Source organism: Salmo salar, chromosome 16 (assembly GCF_965601325.2).
Source record: "Salmo salar chromosome 16, fSalSal1, whole genome shotgun sequence".
NCBI classification, from domain to species: Eukaryota; Metazoa; Chordata; class Actinopteri; order Salmoniformes; family Salmonidae; genus Salmo; species Salmo salar.
Window position 1 is genome coordinate 86,767,501 of NC_138306.1, and position 22,541 is coordinate 86,790,041.

Here is a 22,541-nt window from a genome sequence, read left to right on the forward strand (position 1 = left end):
TTGTAAACAAATGGGCTAAAATTAAGTTAATAAAAAGACTGTCCCTGGAAAAAAGGTTTATTTATTCTTGAGAGACACTGCTGACAGAGAGCGCAGACCCACAGCGCGCGCAAGAGGACAGAAAAGCGCATTTTGCGCACGCGCATTTATAGAACAGTAGAAGTCGCGTGGTCTAGTCAATACAACCCCACCTCAATCAGTGTTGGGATTGGGGACCATAGGTAGACCGCGCACGACGTCTAAGAAAGAACACTTTCAAATCGGATAATATAAATATAGCCTATTACGTCAGAGTAAAACTCTCCAAAGTGGAAATGCATTTTTCTACGCACCAGTTGGAGACTATCAATAAGGCAAATTAAACGAATTTTATTTAAACTTTTATAGACTCCATAAACAAGACATGGGACGTTGAGAGAATGTCCTTCGAAGAACCTTTTAATATTATCCAAGAATTGGATTTATACCAGAATGTGTCCAAATGGGCGCACCACGGTAATCACACAGGGGCCACTTCGGAACAATCCATCCACTACATCAGCATCGCCATCACTGCCATTTATGGAGTCATCATAGTCGTGGGACTAATCGGTAACATAACCCTGATCAAGACATTGTCTTCCTCTAAATCCATGCGGAATGTCCCCAACCTCTTCATGTCGAGTCTCGCGTTCGGGGACTTGGTCCTCCTGGTTACTTGCGCGCCGGTGGATGCCAGTCGGTACCTCGCGGACGAGTGGCTCTTCGGGAGAGTTGGATGTAAACTCATACCATTCATCCAACTCACCTCCGTCGGAGTGTCTGTTTTTACCCTGACTGCGTTGTCTGCTGATAGGTAAATAGCCTTCACTTTATGTTTTAGTCTACTACACTCATATTGCAACATGGACGTTTAGTTATCCAACTTATCCATAGGCTACACATTCCATTGCCAACTGATCTGGTATTTGAATGTAGAGTTGTATAGTTAAGTGGTTGTAGACTTGTAGTTACTTTTAGCTCAACATATTGTCGTTTAGGTAAAATGCTTAAAACGGGATAGCTTGCCATCCTTATCGAAGATTCTCCACGGACGCATCTCTGGCGGGCGAGAGGTTCTTCGGCTAAACTCTACCGAGCTGGAAATAATATGAATTTAAACAACGGTATGGGTACAACCTGTCAAGAACATGCTGCTACTGAGACAATGCAGATACAATCTGATTTACTCTGTTGCGTTATTACGCATTCGGTTCAGTGGGATCATACTTTGATGTGAGATATGAGATGTGCTAGAGTCATAGAAATTTGATCTGACATATGAGCAGAAATGTATAAGCGTGCGACTTCGTGTGTGTGCGTGTGTGTTTGTGACAGTGAATGAGTAAATGAGTAACGGTGCTTGCATGTATGGGCGTGCCTGTGCGTTGTGGGGGGGTCATAGGCTATATCCTTCCCACACAACTTCCCACAACAAACCTTTTAATTGAGATGATATAGTTTGCATCCCAAATTGCACCCTTTCCCTATGTATCCACGTGGCTCTGGTCAAAAGTAGTGCACTAGGCAATAGGGTTCCATTTGGAACGCTACCATAAAGTGTGCATCACTGTGGAGTGGGAGGAGAAGACATCCATTATATAGACTGACCATCACCATGTCAGCCATATAATGATACAGTCTCTGGCTAGCCTATTACAATGTTCTGTGTCTTTGCTCTAATGTCTCTCATTTAGCCTACGATCCCATTAGCAGATAATAATCAATTCATAAATGACAGCTACCCCCCTCTCCTCACTAGCTTCCAACGTTTCCTCCGTTTAAATCCTACCCATATACTTTCAAAACCTAGGTTAAAATTCTATTTGAGATCATTTCAATTAACTTTATCTGTGCTTGATTGAGCTTGCCTCAATGTGCAATGGAACCTGGCACTCCAGGCATGCAGGAGAAAACACTACAGCTGGACTATATATACTAAAGTATGTGGACACCCTTTCCAAATGAGTGGATTTGGTTATTTCTGCCACACCCGTTGCTGACAGGTGTATAAAATCGAGCACACAGCCATGCAATCACCATAGACAAACATTGGCAATAGAATGGCCTTAATGAAGAGCTCAGTGACTTTCAACGTGGCACCGTCATAGGATGCTACCTTTACAACAAGTCAGTTCGTCAAATTTCTACCCACTTAGAGCTTCCCCGGTCAACTGTAAGTGCTGTTATTGTGAAGTGGAAACATCTAGGAGCAACAATGGCTCAGCGTAAGCCACATAAGCTCACAGAAGGAGACCGCCGAGTGCTGAAGCGCGTAGCAAGTAAAAATCATCTGTCAGCAAAAGAACTGTTCGTCGGGTTGAAATGGGTTTCCATGGCCGAGCAGTCGCACACAAGCATAAGATCATGCTCAATGCCAAGCGTCGTGTAAAGCTTGCCGCCATTGGACTCTGGAGCAGTGGAAACGTGTTCTCTGCAGTGATGAATCACACTTCACCATCTGGCAGTCTGACAGACGAATCTGGGTTTGGCGGATGCCAGGAGAACACTACCTGCCCCAATGCATAGTGCCAACTGTAAAGATTGGTGGAGGTGGAATAATAGTCTGGGGCTGTTTTTCATGGTTCGGGCTTGGCCCCTTAGTTCCAGTGAAGGGAAATCTTAACCCTACAGCATACAACAACATTCTAGATGATTCTGTACTTCTAACTTTGTGGCAACAATTTGGGGAAGGCCCTTTCCAGTTTCAGCATGACAATGCCCCTGTACACAAAGCGAGGTCCATACAGAAATGGTTTGTCGAGATTGGTGTGGAGGAACTTGACTGGTCTGCACAGAGCCCTGACCTCAACCCCATCGAACACCTTTGGGATGAATTGGAATGCCGACTGCGAGCCAGGCCTAATCGCCCAACATCAGTGTCCGACCTCACTAATGGAAGAAATTCCCCGCAGCAATGTCCCAACATCTAGTGGAAAGCCTTCCCAGAAGAGTGGAGGCTGTTATAGCCGCAAAGGGGGGACCAACTCCATATTAATGCCCATGATTTTGGAATTACATGTTGGACGAGCAGGTGTCCTCATACTTTTTATTCATGTAGTGTATTTAAAAGATTTCAAATAGTAGGTCTGATACCTCCTATTGAAAGTAGAATGTGTCTTCTGTATAATCTGCTGTGTGGACATATAAAAGGAATATAATGAATATAATATAATGAATAGAATGGAAGGAATATAATATAAAATAATGAATAGAAGGAATAGAATGGAAGGAATATAATAGAAAATAATGAATAGAAAGAATAGAATGGAAGGAATAGAATAGAATAGAAAATAATGAATAGAAGGAATAGAATGGAAGGAATAGAATAGAAAATAATGAATAGAATAGAAGGAATAGAAGGAATAGAATGAAAGGAATAGAATGGAATGAGTAGAATAGAATGAATAGAATAGAAGGAATATAATGGAATGGAAGGAATAGAATAGAAGGAATAGAATGGAATGGAAGGAATAGAATATAATGAATAGAATGGAAGGAATAGAATAGAATGAATAGCATGGAAGGAATAGAATAGAATAGAATGGAATGAATAGAATGGAATGGAATAAATAGAATGGAAGGAATAGAATGAATAGCATGGAAGGAATAGAATAGAAGAAATAGAATAGAAGAAATAGAATAGAATGAATAGAATAGAATGAATAGAATGGAAGGAATATAATAGAATGAATAGAATGGAAGGAATAGAATGGAATGAATAGAATAGAATTAATAGAATGGAAGGAATAGAATATAATTAATAGAATGGAAGGAATAGAATGGAAGGAATACAATATAATGAATAGAATGGAAGGAATTGAATAGAATGAATATAATGGAAGGAATTGAATGGAATGAATAGAATGGAAGGAATAGAATAGAAGGAATAGAATAGAAGGAATAGAATAGAAGGAATGTTGATTCCCAATTAACATCTTAAATCAAAGTCAAATCAAATCAAATTTATTTGTCACATAGACATGGTTAGCAGATGTTAATGCAAGTGTAGCGAAATGCTTGCGCTTCTAGTTCCGACCATGCAGTATTATCTAACAAGTAATATAACCTAACAATTTCACAACAACTACCTTATACACACAAGTGTAAAGGAATGAATACGAATATGTACATATAAATATATAAATGAGTGATGGCCGAACGGCATAGGCAAGATGCAGTAGATGGTATAGAGTACAGTATATACATATGGGATGAGCAATGCAGGGTATGAAAACATTATATGAAGTGACATTGTTTAAAAGTGATACATTACATCAAGATGGCAAGATGCAGTAGATGGTATAGCGTACAGTATATACATAAGAGATGAGTAATGTAGGGTAAGTAAACATTATATAATAGTATAAAGTGGCTAGTGATAAATTGATTACATCAATTGTATCATTATTATAGTGGGTGGAGTTGAGTCAGTATGTAGGCAGCAGCCTCTCTATGTTAGTGACGGCTGTTTAACAGTCTGATGGCCTTGAGATAGAAGCTGTTTTTCAGTCTCTCGGTCCCAGCTTTGATGCACCTGTACTGACCTCGCCTTCTGGATGATAGCGGAGTGAACAGGCAGTGGCTCGGGTCGTTGTTGTCCTTGATGATCTTTTTGGCCTTCCTGTGACATCGGGTGGTGTAGGTGTCCTGGAGGGCAGGTAGTTTCCCCCGGTGATGCGTTGTGCAGACCTCACTACCCTCTGGAGAGCCTTCCGGTTATGGGCAGAGCAGCTGCCGTACCAGGCAGTGATACAGCCCGACAGGATGCTCTCGATTGTGCATCTGTTAAAGTTTGAGTGTTTTTGGTGACAAGCCGAATTTCTTCAGACTCCTGAGGTTGAAGAGGCGCTGTTGCACCTTCTTCACCACGCTGTCTGTGTGGGTGGACCATTTCAGTTTGTCCGTTATGTGTACGCCGAGGAACTTAAAACTCTCCACCCTCTCCACTACTGTCCCGTCAATGTAGATAGGGGGCTGCTCCCTCTGCTGTTTCCTGAAGTCCACGATCATCTCCTTTGTTTTGTTGACATTGAGTGTGAGGTTATTTTCCTGACACCACACTCTGAGGGCCCTCACCTCCTCCCTGTAGGCTGTCTCGTCGTTGTTGGTAATCAAGCCTACCACTGTAGTGTCGTCTGCAAACTTGATGGTTGAGTTGGAGGCGTGCATGGCCACGCAGTCATGGGTGAACAGGGAGTACAGTAGAGGGCTGAGAATGCACCCTTGTGGGGACCCAGTGTTGAGGATCAGCAGGGTGGAGATGTTGTTACCTACCCTCACCACCTAGAGGCGGCCCGTCAGGAAGTCCAGGACCCAGTTGCACAGGGCGGGGTTGAGACCCAGGGTCTCGAGCTTAATGACGAGTTTGGAGGGTGCTATGGTGTTAAATGCTGAGCTGTAATCGATGAACAGCATTCTTACATAGGTATTCCTCTTGTCCAGATGGGTTAGGGCAGTGTGATGGCGATTGCGTCGTCTGTGGACCTATTGGGTCGGTAAGCAAATTGGAGTGGGTCTAGGGTGTCAGGTAGGGTGGAGGTGATATGGTCCTTGACTAGTCTCTCAAAGCACTTCATGATGACAGAAGTAAGTGCTACAGGGCGGTAGTCATTTAGCTCAGTTACCTTAGCTTTCTTGGGAACAGGAACAATGGTGGCCCTCTTGAAGCATGTGGGGACAGCAGACTGGGATAAGGATTGATTGAATATATCTGTAAACACGCAGCCGGGGATGCCGTCTGGGCCGGCAGCCTTGCGAGGGTTAACACGTTTAAATGTTTTACTCACGTTGGCTACGGTGAAGGAGAGCCCGCAGGTTTTGGTCCCGTCTGACGTCAATACAAAATATTAATTCAGGTAGCAGACATGGCGCTCTTTACCAAACAGTTAAAGGAACCGAGGGGATTGAAATATGAAGAAAAATGGAGAAACAGAAGAATGTACAGTTGATTGGAGAACAATCGGGTTTGAAGGATAGCACATGGTTAGAGGAAAACTGTCTGTGTCCCAACAGGCACCTTCTTCCCTTTAAATTGCATTGTTCCACATAGGGAATAGGGTGCCTTTATATTGCACTGTTCCACATAGGGAATAGGGTGCCTTTATATTGCACTGTTTCACATAGGGAATAGGGTGCCTTTATATTGCACTGTTTCACATAGGGAATAGGGTGCCTTTATATTGCACTGTTCCACATAGGGAATAGGGTGCCTTTATATTGCACTGTTCCACATAGGGAATAGGGTGCCTTTATATTGCACTGTTCCACATAGGGAATAGGGTGCCTTTATATTGCACTGTTCCACATAGGGAATAGGGTGCCTTTATATTGCACTGTTCCACATAAGGAATAGGGTGCCTTTATATTGCACTGTTTCACATAGGGAATAGGGTGCCTTTATATTGCATTGTTCCACATAGGGAATAGGGTGCCATTTGGACATCTGTATAAGGCAAGCAGAGATCAAGAATAATACGTCACACATATTTCTGAACAGGTGGCCTAAGTTGAGGAGAACGTGTTTTCTTCCTCCTCCTCCTCCTCCTCCTCCTCCAGGTACAAGGCAATCGTGAAGCCCATGGACATCCAGGCATCCAACGCCCCGGCGAGGATCGTCCTGCGGGCTGCAGTGATCTGGCTCTTCTCCATGACCCTGGCTGTCCCCGAGGCTGTCTTCTCAGACCTCCGCTCGTTCAGCATCCGCAGCACCAATGAGACCTTCATCACCTGTGCCCCCTATCCCCACAATGGTGAACTGCACCCCAAGATCCACTCCATGGCCTCCTTCCTCATCTTCTATGTCATTCCTCTGTCGGTTATATCAGTCTATTACCTGTTCATCGCCAGGAGCCTGATCAGGAGTGCCTATAATATGCCGGTGGAGGGCAACGTGCACGTCAGAAGACAGGTGAGTCTCTCTTCTCCATCATCTCTTCTATTTTCTTCTTCTTCTTCTCCATCATCTCTTCTATTTTCTTCTTCTTCATCATCTCTTCTATTTTCTTCTTCTTCTTCTCCATCATCTCTTCTATTTTCTTCTTCTTCATCATCTCTTCTATTCTTCTTCTTCTCTCTTCATCTCTTCTATTTTCTTCTTCTCCATCATCTCTTCTATTTTCTTCTTCATCTCTTCTATTTTCTTCTTCTTCTTCTCCTTCATCTCTTCTATTTTCTTCTTCTTCTTCTTCATCATCTCTTCTATTTTCTTCTTCTTCATCATCTCTTCTATTTTCTTCTTCTTCTTCTCCTTCATCTCTTCTATTTTCTTCTTCTTCATCATCTCTTCTATTTTCTTCTTCTTCTTCATCTCTTCTATTTTCTTCTTCTTCTTCTCCATCATCTCTTCTATTTTCTTCTTCTTCTTCTCCATCATCTCTTCTATTTTCTTCTTCTTCTTCTCCATCATCTCTTCTATTTTCTTCTTCATCTCTTCTATTTTCTTCTTCTTCATCATCTCTTCTATTTTCTTCTTCTTCATCTCTTCTATTTTCTTCTTCACCATCTCTTCTATTTTCTTCTTCTTCATCATCTCTTCTATTTTCTTCTTCTTCATCTCTTCTATTTTCTTCTTCTTCATCTCTTCTATTTTCTTCTTCATCATCTCTTCTATTTTCTTCTTCATCATCTCTTCTATTTTTTTCTTCTTCATCTCTTCTATTTTCTTCTTCTTCATCTCTTCTATTTTCTTCTTCATCATCATCTCTTCTATTTTCTTCTTCATCATCTCTTCTATATTCTTCTTCTTCATCTCTTTTATTTTCTTAATCTTCACCTCTCTCTCTCCACAACATCACAGATAGAGTCCAGGAAGCGCCTTGCCAAGACCGTCCTGGTGTTCGTGGGCCTGTTTGCTGTGTGCTGGCTCCCCTGTCACGTGATCTACCTCAACCGCTCCTACCACTACTCCGAAGTGGACACCTCCATGGCCCACTTCATCTTCACCGTGGGAGCCCGCATCCTGGCCTTCACTAACTCCTGTGTCAACCCCTTCGCCCTCTACCTGCTCAGCAAGAGTTTCCAGAAGCAGTTCAACAAGCAGCTGTGTTGTTGCTGTGGAGCCCTGGCGAAGAGGTCCCAGAGCCAGGGGAGGAACAGGAACAACACTCACATGACCTCCCTCAGGACCACCAACCACTCAGTGGCCAGTCTGAGCTTTATTCATGGCAAACACGTCTGTCAGGAGGACAGTGTGTGAGAGAGAGATGGGTGGATGGTAAGAGAGAGACAGACAGAGAGGTGGACGGTAGGAGAGAGACAGAGGTGGACGGTAAGAGAAAGACAGACAGAGAGGTGGATGGTAGGAGAGAGACAGATGGGTGGACGGTAAGAGAGAGACAGAGGTGGACGGTAAGAGAAAGACAGACAGAGAGGTGGACGGTAGGAGAGAGACAGAGGTGGACGGTAAGAGAGAGACAGACAGAGAGGTGGACGGTAGGAGAGAGACAGACAGAGAGGTGGACGGTAGGAGAGAGACAGAGGTGGACAGTAGGAGAGAGACAGACAGACAGGTCTACCAAGAGGAGAGAATGTGAGACAGACAGACAGGCAGACAGACAGACAGACAGACAGGTCTACCAAGAGGAGAGCATGTGAGACAGACAGACAGACAGGTCTACCAAGAGGAGAGTGTGAGACAGACAGACAAACAGACAGACAGACAGACAGACAGACAGACAGACAGACAGGTCTACCAAGAGGAGAGTGTGTGAGACAGACAGACAGACAGCTCTATCAAGAGGAGAGAATGTGAGACAGACAGGTGGATGGTACAGTTGGTAGTCGGATGGTAGGACCAAGGGAATAGAAGATCCAAGGGATATCAAAGGTTTGAGTGCGCAATGCAGATGGGTCGGGTGGGAGTGGGGAAATTGCTCACCCTTTGAAATGGCCGCTAATCTGGAATCACTTGAGACTGTTTCCTGACCTGTTTGATTGTATTGAGCCCTTAATCAAGATCCCACAGCAGCTATATAGATGTCCGACATAGAACAGTATGTGTACCTTTGTGTATTTGAACAGTATATGTACCTTTGTGCATTTGAACAGTATGTGTACCTTTGTGTATTTGAACAGTATGTGTACCTTTGTGTATTTGAACAGTATGTGTACCTTTGTGTATTTGAACAGTATGTGTACCTTTGTGCATTTGAACAGTATGTGTACCTTTATGTATTTGAACAGTATGTGTACCTTTATGTATTTGAACAGTATGTGTACCTTTATGTATTTGAACAGTATGTGTACCTTTGTGCATTTGAACAGTATGTGTACCTTTGTGCATTTGAACAGTATGTGTACCTTTGTGCATTTGAACATGTTTGCTAATTACACATTTCATTTTTAAAGGCATTACATTTGTTTAATGTAGTTTTTTGATACTTGATATGGTGTCCTATAAGCCCATGTGGGCTGGGCACCATTGGTGGATGACAATTGGTGCCATGTACAGAATGTTACACAGAGCTGTACCACAGAGCTGCTCTGTGGTTCAGCTCTGTGGTTCAGCTCTGTGGCACAGCTCTGTGGTACAGCTCTGTGGTTCAGCTCTGTGGTACAGTAATGTGGTTCAGCTCTGTGGTTCAGCTCTGTGGTTCAGCTCTGTGGTTCAGCTCTGTGGTACAGTAATGTGGTTCAGCTCTGTGGTTCAGCTCTGTGGTTCAGCTCTGTGGCTCAGCTCTGTGGTTCAGCTCTGTGGCACAGCTCTGTGGCACAGCTCTGTGGTACAGTAATGTGGTTCAGCTCTGTGGTACAGTAATGTGGTTCAGCTCTGTGGTTCAGCTCTGTGGTTCAGCTCTGTGGTGCAGTAATGTGGTTCAGCTCTGTGGTTCAGCTCTGTGGTACAGCTCTGTGGTTCAGCTCTGTGGTTCAGCTCTGTGGTACATCTCTGTGGTACAGCTCTGTGGTACAGTAATGTGATTCAGCTCTGTGGTACAGCTCTGTGGTACAGCTCTGTGGTACAGTAATGTGGTTCAGCTCTGTGGTACAGCTCTGTGGTTCAGTTCTGTGGTACAGTAATGTGGTTCAGCTCTGTGGTACAGCTCTGTGGTACAGCTCTGTGGTTCAGCTCTGTGGTACAGCTCTGTGGTACAGAAATGTGGTTCAGCTCTGTGGTACAGCTCTGTGGTTCAGCTCTGTGGTACAGCTCTGTGGTACAGTAATGTGGTACAGTAATGTGGTTCAGCTCTGTGGTTCAGCTCTGTGGTACAGCTCTGTGGTACAGTAATGTGGTTCAGCTCTGTGGTACAGCTCTGTGGTACAGCTCTGTGGTTCAGCTCTGTGGTTCAGCTCTGTGGTACAGCTCTGTGGTACAGTAATGTGGTACAGCTCTGTGGTTCAGCTCTGTGGTACAGCTCTGTGGTACAGTAATGTGGTTCAGCTCTGTGGTTCAGCTCTGTGGTTCAGCTCTGTGGCTCAGCTCTGTGGTTCAGCTCTGTGGCACAGCTCTGTGGCACAGCTCTGTGGTACAGTAATGTGGTTCAGCTCTGTGGTACAGTAATGTGGTTCAGCTCTGTGGTTCAGCTCTGTGGTTCAGCTCTGTGGTGCAGTAATGTGGTTCAGCTCTGTGGTTCAGCTCTGTGGTACAGCTCTGTGGTTCAGCTCTGTGGTTCAGCTCTGTGGTACATCTCTGTGGTACAGCTCTGTGGTACAGTAATGTGATTCAGCTCTGTGGTACAGCTCTGTGGTACAGCTCTGTGGTACAGTAATGTGGTTCAGCTCTGTGGTACAGCTCTGTGGTTCAGTTCTGTGGTACAGTAATGTGGTTCAGCTCTGTGGTACAGCTCTGTGGTACAGCTCTGTGGTTCAGCTCTGTGGTACAGCTCTGTGGTACAGAAATGTGGTTCAGCTCTGTGGTACAGCTCTGTGGTTCAGCTCTGTGGTACAGCTCTGTGGTACAGTAATGTGGTACAGTAATGTGGTTCAGCTCTGTGGTTCAGCTCTGTGGTACAGTAATGTGGTACAGTAATGTGGTTCAGCTCTGTGGTACAGCTCTGTGGTTCAGCTCTGTGGTTCAGCTCTGTGGTTCAGCTCTGTGGTACAGCTCTGTGGTACAGTAATGTGGTACAGCTCTGTGGTTCAGCTCTGTGGTACAGCTCTGTGGTACAGTAATGTGGTACAGCTCTGTGGTACAGTAGTGGTACAGCTCTGTGGTTCAGTAATGTGGTACAGCTCTGTGGTACAGCTCTGTGGTTCAGTAATGTGGTACAGTAATGTGGTTCAGTAATGTGGTACAGCTCTGTAGTCCAGTAATGTGGTACAGCTCTGTGGTACAGCTCTGTAGTTCAGTAATGTGGTTCAGCTCTGTGGTACAGCTCTGTGGTTCAGCTCTGTGGTTCAGCTCTGTGGTTCAGCTCTGTGGTACAGTAATGTGGTCAGCTCTGTGGTACAGCTCTGTGGTTCAGCTCTGTGGTTCAGCTCTGTGGTACAGCTCTGTGGTACAGTAATGTGGTACAGCTCTGTGGTACAGCTCTGTGGTACAGCTCTGTGGTACAGTAATGTGGTACAGCTCTGTGGTACAGTAGTGGTACAGCTCTGTGGTTCAGTAATGTGGTACAGCTCTGTGGTACAGTAATGTGGTACAGCTCTGTGGTTCAGTAATGTGGTACAGTAATGTGGTTCAGTAATGTGGTACAGCTCTGTAGTCCAGTAATGTGGTACAGCTCTGTGGTACAGCTCTGTAGTTCAGTAATGTGGTTCAGCTCTGTGGTACAGCTCTGTGGTTCAGCTCTGTGGTGCAGTAATGTGGTCCTGCTCTGTGGTACAGTAATGTGGTACAGCTCTGTGGTTCAGTAATGTGGTACAGCTCTGTGGTTCAGTAATGTGGTACAGCTCTGTGGTTCAGTAATGTGGTACAGCTCTGTGGTTCAGCTCTGTGATACAGCTCCGTGGTTCAGTAATGTGGTACAGCTCTGTAGTTCAGTAATGTGGTAAAGCTCTGTGGTTCAGCTCTGTGATTCAGCTCTGTGGTTCAGCTCTGTGGTTCAGCTCTGTGGTACATCTCTGTGGTACAGCTCTGTGGTACAGTAATGTGATTCAGCTCTGTGGTACAGCTCTGTGGTACAGCTCTGTGGTACAGCTCTGTGGTACAGTAATGTGGTTCAGCTCTGTGGTTCAGTAATGTGTTACAGTAATGTGGTACAGCTCTGTGGCACAGTAATGTGGTACAGCTCTGTGGTACAGCTCTGTGGTGCAGTAATGTGGTTCAGCTCTGTGGTTCAGCTCTGTGGTACAGCTCTGTGGTTCAGCTCTGTGGTACAGTAATGTGGTAAAGCTCTGTGGTTCAGCTCTGTGATTCAGCTCTGTGGTTCAGCTCTGTGGTTCAGCTCTGTGGTACAGCTCTGTGGTACAGTAATGTGATTCAGCTCTGTGGTACAGCTCTGTGGTACAGTAATGTGGTTCAGCTCTGTGGTACAGCTCTGTGGTTCAGTTCTGTGGTACAGTAATGTGGTTCAGCTCTGTGGTACAGCTCTGTGGTTCAGCTCTGTGGTTCAGCTCTGTGGTACAGCTCTGTGGTACAGCTCTGTGGTTCAGCTCTGTGGTACAGCTCTGTGGTACAGCTCTGTGGTACAGTAATGTGGTACAGCTCTGTGGTACAGTAGTGGTACAGCTCTGTGGTACAGCTCTGTGGTTCAGTAATGTGGTACAGCCCTGTGGTTCAGTAATGTGGTACAGCTCTGTGGTTCAGTAATGTGGTACAGTAATGTAGTACAGCTCTGTGGTACAGCTCTGTGGTTCAGTAATGTGGTTCAGTAATGTGGTACAGCTCTGTGGCACAGTAATGTGGTACAGCTCTGTGGTATAGCTCTGTGGTTCAGTAATGTGGTACAGCTCTGTGGTTCAGTAATGTGGTACAGTAATGTGGTACAGCTCTGTGGTACAGCTCTGTGGTTCAGTAATGTGGTACAGCTCTGTGGTTCAGTAATGTGGTACAGCTCTGTGGTTCAGTAATGTGGTACAGTAATGTATGTGGTCAATATGTGCAGTTAATATGCAGTTGATGTGCCTTTATATTGGTAAGTCAGTGTGTTGTGCCAACAATTCCTCACCTCATGTGGGTATTGAAAATGTCTATGTTATTGTAGTATGTTGCTTCTGTGTCTTGACTGGCTAAATGTCTGTAATGTAAGACCCTAGAGGTTTTGGGAATAAGTCATTGGCTGTGTCTGAAATGGCACCCTACTCCCTATATAGTGCACTGATTTTTCCTGGTCAAAAGTAGAGCACTATTCCCTATGGGCCCTGGTCAAAAGTAGTGCACTATTCCCTATGGGCCCTGGTCAAAAAGTAGAGCACTATTCACTATGGGCTATGGTCAAAAGTAGTGCACTATTCCCTATGAGACCTGGTCAAAAGTAGTGCACTACATAGGGAATAGGGTGTCATTTTGGATGCTATCATTGTTTACCAATGTTTCACATGGCCAAGACACCCTACAGATGTCGGATCTTAATTTGACCCATTTTTGTCGCAGGAGGAAAATGATCTTACAGCAGGAGGATTTGAATGAATATTGAATATTTAGAATCACCACCAGGGGACAGCTGGAAGCGGTGTTTGTAGGCTTTTCAACGCAGTACCGTACCTACATTGTACCTTAAACTGTTCATAAATACAACAGATTCCGTTGCAACAGCCCCGGACCCAACTCATTGGAATGCCCACACCCCATGGCCCAACTAGCAATGTGTACAATTTATAGTCCAACATGACTCTTAAATAAAGGATGGCGTCTGTGATTGGCTATGCATCATACTGTAGTCCTGTTATATGGACTGGAATTACACACCTCCTTCCGACTATGAAGCTGGGAGAGAACAGGCCAGGGTGATGGTTCATTGATGTGTGCAGGGAAGCTGGGTGAGAACAGGCCAGGGTGATGGTTCATTGATGTGTGCAGGGAAGCTGGGTGAGAACAGGCCAGGGTGATGGTTAATTGATGTGTGCAGGGAAGCTGGGTGAGAACAGGCCAGGGTGATGGTTAATGATGTGTGCAGGGAAGCGGGCGTGAACAGGCCAGGGTGATGGTTCATTGATGTGTGCAGGGAAGCTGGGAGAGAACAGGCCAGGGTGATGGTTCATTGATGTGAGCAGGGAAGCTGGGCGTGAACAGGCCAGGGTGATGGTTCATTGATGTGAGCAGGGAAGCTGGGTGAGAACAGGCCAGGGTGATGGTTCATTGATGTGTGCAGGGAAGCTGGGTGAGAACAGGCCAGGGTGATGGTTCATTGATGTGTGCAGGGAAGCTGAGAGAGAACAGGCCAGGGTGATGGTTCATTGATGTGTGCAGGGAAGCTGGGAGAGAACAGGCCATGGTGATGGTTCATTGATGTGTGCAGGGAAGCTGAGAGAGAACAGGCCAGGGTGATGGTTCATTGATGTGTGCAGGGAAGCTGGGAGAGAACAGGCCAGGGTGATGGTTCATTGATGTGTGCAGGGAAGCTGAGAACAGGCCAGGGTGATGGTTCATTGATGTGTGCAGGGAAGCTGGGTGAGAACAGGCCAGGGTGATGGTTCATTGATGTGTGCAGGGAAGCTGGGCGTGAACAGGCCAGGGTGATGGTTCATTGATGTGTGCAGGGAAGCTGAGAGAGAACAGGCCAGGGTGATGGTTCATTGATGTGTGCAGGGAAGCTGAGAGAGAACAGGCCAGGGTGATGGTTCATTGATGTGTGCAGGGAAGCTGGGAGAGAACAGGCCAGGGTGATGGTTCATTGATGTGTGCAGGGAAGCTGAGAGAGAACAGGCCAGGGTGATGGTTCATTGATGTGTGCAGGGAAGCTGGGGTAGAGAACAGGCCAGGGTGATGGTTCATTGATGTGTGCAGGGAAGCTGAGAGAGAACAGGCCAGGGTGATGGTTCATTGATGTGTGCAGGGAAGCTGGGTGAGAACAGGCCAGGGTGATGGTTCATTGATGTGTGCAGGGAAGCTGAGAGAGAACAGGCCAGGGTGATGGTTCATTGATGTGTGCAGGGAAGCTGGGGTAGAGAACAGGCCAGGGTGATGGTTAATTGATGTGTGCAGGGAAGCTGGGTGAGAACAGGCCAGGGTGATGGTTCATTGATGTGTGCAGGGAAGCTGAGAGAGAACAGGCCAGGGTGATGGTTCATTGATGTGTGCAGGGAAGCTGGGGTAGAGAACAGGCCATGGTGATGGTTCATTGATGTGTGCAGGGAAGCTGGGGGAGAACAGGCCAGGGTGATGTTTCATTAATGTGTGCAGGGAAGCTGGGAGAGAACAGGCCAGGGTGATGGTTCATTAATGTGTGCAGGGAAGCTGGGAGAGAACAGGCCAGGGTGATGGTTCATTAATGTGTGCAGGGAAGCTGGGAGAGAACAGGCCAGGGTGATGGTTCATTGATGTGTGCAGGGAAGCTGGGTGAGAACAGGCCAGGGTGATGGTTCACTGATGTGTGCAGGGAAGCTGGGGGAGAACAGGCCAGGGTGATGGTTCATTGATGTGTGCAGGGAAGCTGAGAGAGAACAGGCCAGGGTGATGGTTCATTGATGTGTGCAGGGAAGCTGGGGTAGAGAACAGGCCATGGTGATGGTTCATTGATGTGTGCAGGGAAGCTGGGGGAGAACAGGCCAGGGTGATGTTTCATTAATGTGTGCAGGGAAGCTGGGAGAGAACAGGCCAGGGTGATGGTTCATTAATGTGTGCAGGGAAGCTGGGAGAGAACAGGCCAGGGTGATGGTTCATTAATGTGTGCAGGGAAGCTGGGAGAGAACAGGCCAGGGTGATGGTTCATTGATGTGTGCAGGGAAGCTGGGTGAGAACAGGCCAGGGTGATGGTTCACTGATGTGTGCAGGGAAGCTGGGGGAGAACAGGCCAGGGTGATGGTTCATTGATGTGTGCAGGACAGTGATTTAATAGATGAATGGGGCTGTCAACTGAGCCAGACATTCACATTCAAATATTTTACATCTCCTCTTTCTGAGTTTTTAATATATTTCCATCTCTGTCACATGAAACTGCTGGAATATGTGGTGGCATTAGACCAGTGTTTTCCCACTACTTGCATTTTGGAACACGTGTTCATATTACCGCGTGTTTATATTACCGCGTGTTCATATTACCGCGTGTTCATATTACCGCGTGTTCATATTACCGCGTGTTCATATTACCGCGTGTTCATATTACCACGAGTTCATATTACCACGTGTTCATATTACCGCGTGTTCATATTACCGCGTGTTCATATTACCACGAGTTCATATTACCCGCGTGTTTATATTACCCGCGTGTTCATATTACCGCGTGTTCATATTACCACGAGTTCATATTACCGGCGTGTTCATATTACCGCGTGTTCATTGCTATGATTATAATGTGAAGAAGTAATAGTTTATCAACATTTTAAGCTAAACTTTCCGATCTGTTCCATCAGTCTCTTTGTGTTTATAGGCTATGCAGGCTATGTTTAGACCGTCTACTGGGCGTCAGTTCAAGTAGCCTTTGTAGGCTATGTTCAGGCTACAGTGTGTCTTGTGTGAATTCTTATGTGGATTATAACAAATGGACATATCTGTAAGGGGTAAATCTGTTTTTTTATCAATTGTTTTATTATATGTTGAAGGTAAGCAATAGGCAGGATACAGTTTTGCTGGCTTCAGTGTCTGCGTTGTCCAGTGGTTACATAAAAACAACAAGTTTAGGATAGGCTAACGGGTAGCCTACAGAATGTATTGCAGCCTATTGCAACCCTCCATGACACTAGTTAAACCATCAATACAGTCACCACCTCTCCATAAAAGACCATGTCGGTGTCCTGCTTGCAACCAAAGGCTTTCCAGAGATGTTCGACCTCGGTTGGTATTGTCATCAGAACAACTTGGTCCTTTTTGACCGACTGGGGGTGATTTATTTATTTGACAAGCATTCCGTATAATTGAAATAAAGAATTTCCTCGTTTACCACGGCAAATCTACTGTGGCATTTACACGACACTTTGTATGAATGGAAACTAATGTTGATGTAACCTACTGTTATTATTTAATTAGTTTCCTGTTGATGTTATCCATTAAAGACAACTGTCTTTAAAAGTGTCTGGTGCAGTCATTTCTTGTCAATGTCACGTCCTGACCAGTAAAAGGGGTTATTTGTTATTGTAGTTTGGTCAGGACGTGGCAGGGGTGTGTTTGTTTTGCGTTGTCAGGGTTTTTGGGTTGTGTTCTATGTTTTGTATTTCTATGTTCTATTTTCTAGTTTTTCTATTTCTATGTCTAGTTTATTGTTTTGACCTTCAATTGGAGGCAGCTGTTCCTCGTTGCCTCTAATTGAAGGTCCTATTTAGTAGGGGTGTTTTTTCATGGGTATTTGTGGGTAGTTGTTCTTTGTATAGCCTAGTAGCCTTACAGGACTGTTTCGTCATTGTTTTTGTATACGTGTTCATTTTTGTTTTCCTTCTTCAATAAAAAAAAGAAGATGAGTATACACGTTCCCGCTGCGTTTTGGTCGAATCCTTACGACACCCGTGACAGTCAAGGTATCTGTCCATATTTGAAATGTGTAACTAAATCAAGTCAGAGGGAAATTGAGTGATTTGTGCCAGAAGGGCATGGGCTGGAATCAAATCCACACTGACAAGGTAGGCCTATTTGTAAAGGCAGCTGCCCTAACCACTAGACCATCCCAGATCCCTGACTGAACTCAGTTTTGGCAGTTGATTCATAATCTTAGGTTCTCTGGAAAGCTTAAGATGTCCTGAGTATAGAAAAACATTAGGAACACCTGCTCTTTCCATGACAGACTGACCAGGTGAATCCAGGTGAAAGCTATGATCCCTTATTGATGTCACTTGCTAAATCCACTTAAATCAGTGTAGATGAAGGGGAGGAGACAGGTTAAAGAAGGATTGTTAAGTCTTGAGACATGGATTGTGTGCCATTCAGAGGGTGAATGGGCTAGGCAAACAATTTAAGTGCTTTTAAACAGTGTAGAGTAGTAGATGCCAGTCGCACTGGTTTGAGTGTGTCAAGAACTGCAATGCTACTTTTTCATTACTCAACAGTTTCCTGTGTGTATCAAGAACAGTCCACCACCCAAATGCCATTCAGCCAACTTACTTTGTAAGTGCATACTGTACATTTTCAGATTTAATTTTTTCATAGTGGTCCCCCAGTGGAAATCAAACCCACAACCTCGGCGTTGCAAGCACCATGCTCTACCAACTGAGTCACAAGCACCATGCTCTACCAACTGAGCCACAAGCACCATGCTCTACCAACTGAGCCACAAGCACCATGCTCTACCAACTGAGCCACAAGCACCATGCTCTACCAACTGAGCCACAAGCACCATGCTCTACCAACTGAGTCACAAGCACCATGCTCTACCAACTGAGCCACAAGCACCATGCTCTACCAACTGAGCCACAAGCACCATGCTCTACCAACTGAGCCACAAGCACCATGCTCTACCAACTGAGCCACAAGCACCATGCTCTACCAACTGAGCCACAAGCACCATGCTCTACCAACTGAGCCACAAGCACCATGCTCTACCAACTGAGCCACAAGCACCATGCTCTACCAACTGAGCCACAAGCACCATGCTCTACCAACTGAGTCACAAGCACCATGCTCTACCAACTGAGCCACAAGCACCATGCTCTACCAACTGAGCCACAAGCACCATGCTCTACCAACTGAGCCACAAGGGTAACTAAGCCACACAGGACTTTACATTTACGTCATTTAGCAGACGCTCTTATCCAGAGCGACTTACAAATTGGTGCATTCACCTTATGATATCCAGTGGAACAACCACTTTACAATAGTACATCGATATCTTTTTTTTGGGGGGGGGGGGGTTAGAAGGATTACTTCGTCCTATCCCAGGTATTCCTTAAAGAGGTGGGGTTTCAGGTGTCTCCGGAAGGTGGTGATTGACTCCGCTGTCCTGGCGTCGTGAGGGAGCTTGTTCCACCATTGGGGTGCCAGAGCAGCGAACAGTTTTGACTGGGCTGAGCAGGAACTGTGCTTCCGCAGAGGTAGGGAGGCGAGCAGGCCAGAGGTGGATGAACGCAGTGCCCTTTGGGTGTAGGGACTGATCAGAGCCTGAAGGTACGGAGGTGCCGTTCCCCTCACAGCTCCGTAGGCAAGCACCATGGTCTTGTAGCAGACTTGACACAACCGTGGGAGGCATTGGAGTCAACATGGGCCAGCATCCCTGTGGACCACTTTCAACACCTTGTAGTCCATGTCCCGACAAACTGATGCTTTTCTGAGAGCAAGGAGGGGGTGCAACTCGATATTAGGTAGGTGTTCCTAATGTTATGTACACTCAGTGTATACTGTAGATCAAAGAAATCCCAGGCTTTCATGCACCAGTGACTTCCATTCTGTAAGCTGCCTCATACGCTCAATTTCATCTGGTCTTTCCATGTGATATTATAGGCCTGTGTAATGAGTTATGATAGGCTACAGTAGGATATAGTTTAGGTTTAGTCTACTCGACACCTGCAATTTGGATACATTTGAGACTTGGATGTCATAGCCTAGTGGAGACCAATATATATATTTTTTGTTATTAAGGTATATAAAATGACAGTTGTTGATGTGTACGGCTGCATTTCAGATACATTTTAGGACCTAGGACTGGCATTTCAGCGAGGAAGAGAGAGGATGATTTTGATAGCAACCCCTGATCCCAATGACTCAACTGCCACCGCATGGAGAGAAAGAGAACTGCTCATTTTGATGCAGCAGTAAAATTCTCCACGACAAAAGATTGATCAAGTTAAGATCCGACATCTGTATAACAAATCAAATCAAATGTATTTTTATATAGCCCTTCGTACATCAGCTGATATCTCAAAGTGCTGTACAGAAACCCAGCCTAAAACCCCAAACAGCAAGCAAAGCATGTGAAAGAAGCACGGTGGCTAGGAAAAACTCCCTAGAAAGGCCAAAAACCTAGGAAGAAACCTAGAGAGGAACCAGGCTATGAGGGGTGGCCAGTCCTCTTCTGGCTGTGCAGGGTGGATATTATAACAGAACATGGTCAAGATGTTAAAATGTTAAAATGTTCATAAATGACCAGCATGGTCAAATAATAATAATCATAGTAGTTGTCGAGGGTGCAACAAGCACGTCCGGTGAACAGGTCAGGGTTCCATAGCCGCAGGCAGAACAGTTGAAACTGGAGCAGCAGCACGGCCAGGTGGACTGGGGACAGCAAGGAGTCATCATACCAGGTAGTCCTGAGGCATGGTCCTAGGGCTCAGGTCCTCCGAGAGAAAGACAGAAAGAGAGAATTAGAGAGAGCATATTTAAATTCACACAGGACACCGGATAAGACAAGAGAAATACTCCAGATGTAACAGACTGACCCTAGCCCCCCGACACATAAACTACTGCAGCATAAATACTGGAGGCTGAGACAGGAGGGATCAGAAGACACTGTGACCCCATCCGATGATACCCCCGGACAGGGCCAAACAGGCAGGATATAACCCCACCCACTTTGCCAAAGCACAGCCCCCACACCACTAGAGGGATGTCTCCAACCACCAACTTACCGTCCTAAGACAAGGCCGAGTATAGCCCACAACGATCTCCGCCATAATCTAAATAGTGCACTACTTTTGACCAGAGCCCTATGCGCCCTGTTAATAAATAGCGGGTAGCACTTTATAATAACTCCACACAATAAAGCATTTATAATGGATTAGTACATAGTTTATAAAGTGCTACCAAAATAGTGCATATATAGTGCCATTTCAGACACAGACCAACTGTTGGTCCTGCTCTTCATCACAGGGCATCAGCTGAGATATAACTGATGTTCAGCTACACTTTTTAAAACTGTCTAATCTATATTTTTCTAAACACAATTCAACACAATCGCAAATCGCTTTTTTGTCTTTTAATAATTTTCAGTGGTGGAAAATGTACCCAACTGTCATACTTGAGTAAAAGTAAAGACACCTTAATATAAATTGACTCAAGTAAAAGTCACCCAGTAAAATCCTACTTGAGTAAAAGTACTTTAGAAACTTAAGTGTTTTTAAAACCAAATACTTTTTTGTATTTGGTTTTAAAAACACTTTTAAGTTTCTAAAGTAATTGTATTTGCTAAAATATACTTAAATATCAAAAGTAAAAGTACAAGTATAAATAATTTCATATTCCTTATATTAAGCAAACCAGACGGCACCATTTTCTTATTTACAGATAGCCAGGGGCATACTCCAATACTCAGACATAATTTACAAACGAAGCATTTGTGTATAGTGAGTCCACCAGATCAGAGGCAGTAGGAGAATAGGAGAACTGGAGAAGAGAACACCAGGGATGTTCTCTTGATAAGTGTGTGAATTGGACCATTTTCCTGTCCTGCTAAGCATTCAAAATGTAACGAGTACTTTTGGGTGTCAGGGAAAATGTATGGACGTAAAAAGTACATTATTTTCTTTAGGAATGTAGTGAAGTAAAAGTTGTAAAAAATATAATTAGTAAAGTAATGTACAGATACCCCCAAAAACTACTCAAGTAGTATTTGAAAGTATTTTTACTTGGGTACTTTACACCATTGATAATTTGAAGCATATTTTAACACAGGCTTAACACTTAACAAACACTTTGTGCTTTTTTAATCACTTTTAACATAGGCCAGGCCCTGTTTTTACCTCATATCTGTCACGTCCTGGCCAGTATAAGGGTTAATTGTCATTTTAGTTTGGTCAGGACGTGGCAGAGGGTATTTGTTTTATGTGGTTCGGGTGGTGTGTTAGTTAGGAGAGCGTTTGATTTATTATTTCCGGGTTTTGAGTTGTGGTCTATGTTGATGTATTTCTATGTGTAGTCTGGTTGATCTGTTTCTATGTTGAGTTAATTGGGGTGGACTTCCAATTGAAGGCAGCTGTGTGGTGTTGCCTTTGATTGGAAGTCCTATATTAGTTGGGTGTGTTTGTCTGTGTATTTGTGGGAGATTGTTCCGTGTTTAGTGTGTGTAAACCTAACAGGACTGTCAGTGTATCGTGCGTTCGTTTCTTTGTTATTTTGTATGTTCGTTTTGGAATTTATTAAAGTTCCAAATGAACCATCTCAACTCCGCTGCATATTGGTCATCTTTTCCCGACGATGATTTCGCCATATCGTCCTCCGACGAAGAAATCCCTGACAATATCCAAGCGATAATGCCTTGAAGAAAACGTTAAAATTTGTTCAACTTCCCATTGGCTAAACTTACCCCAAGGCAAGCATTTTGACTATATTAGCCCACACACCTACAAGGATGCACTTTAATGCTAGGTTTAGGACCTGGTATGGAAGCTTATAGAGACCCCAAATGTTGTATAGCACAATCTTAAAATGATCTACTTTGGTTTAGATTAGTGTTGCACGGTATACCAGTATCATGGTAATATCACAGTAACAAAATGTCATGATACTTATGATACCAATATTTTATAATACCATAGTACCATTTCATAAGATACTACCAGATTTTTCAGCCCTACTGATGTAAAGAACCAGCTGACGCCTGTTATAAAATGTTTATAAAGTCAGTTTTATT

The 22,541-nt window shown here is 44.6% G+C and overlaps 1 protein-coding gene across 1 annotated transcript; it reads left to right on the forward strand.

Moving 5' to 3' along the window:
• The first annotated feature begins 213 nt into the window (after window positions 1-213).
• LOC106574890 (gastrin-releasing peptide receptor) lies at window positions 214-14,013 on the forward strand. The gene is made up of 3 exons (XM_045696820.2): window positions 214-835; window positions 6,577-6,928; window positions 7,817-14,013. The coding sequence occupies exons 1-3, from the start codon at window positions 420-422 to the stop codon at window positions 8,213-8,215; spliced, it is 1,167 nt and encodes a 388-aa protein (XP_045552776.1). The 5' UTR covers window positions 214-419; the 3' UTR covers window positions 8,216-14,013.
• The last annotated feature ends 8,528 nt before the right edge of the window (window positions 14,014-22,541 follow it).

What these genes read in the sequence shown, in the direction of transcription:
- LOC106574890 (XM_045696820.2), top strand. Translation starts at nt 420, where the DNA reads ATGTCCTTCGAAGAACCTTTTAATATTATCCAAGAATTGGATTTATAC. An exon ending in ACTGCGTTGTCTGCTGATAG is followed by an intron (nt 836 to 6,576) that starts GTAAATAGCCTT and finishes CTCCTCCTCCAG; the next exon opens with GTACAAGGCAATCGTGAAGC. An exon ending in ACGTGCACGTCAGAAGACAG is followed by an intron (nt 6,929 to 7,816) that starts GTGAGTCTCTCT and finishes ACAACATCACAG; the next exon opens with ATAGAGTCCAGGAAGCGCCT.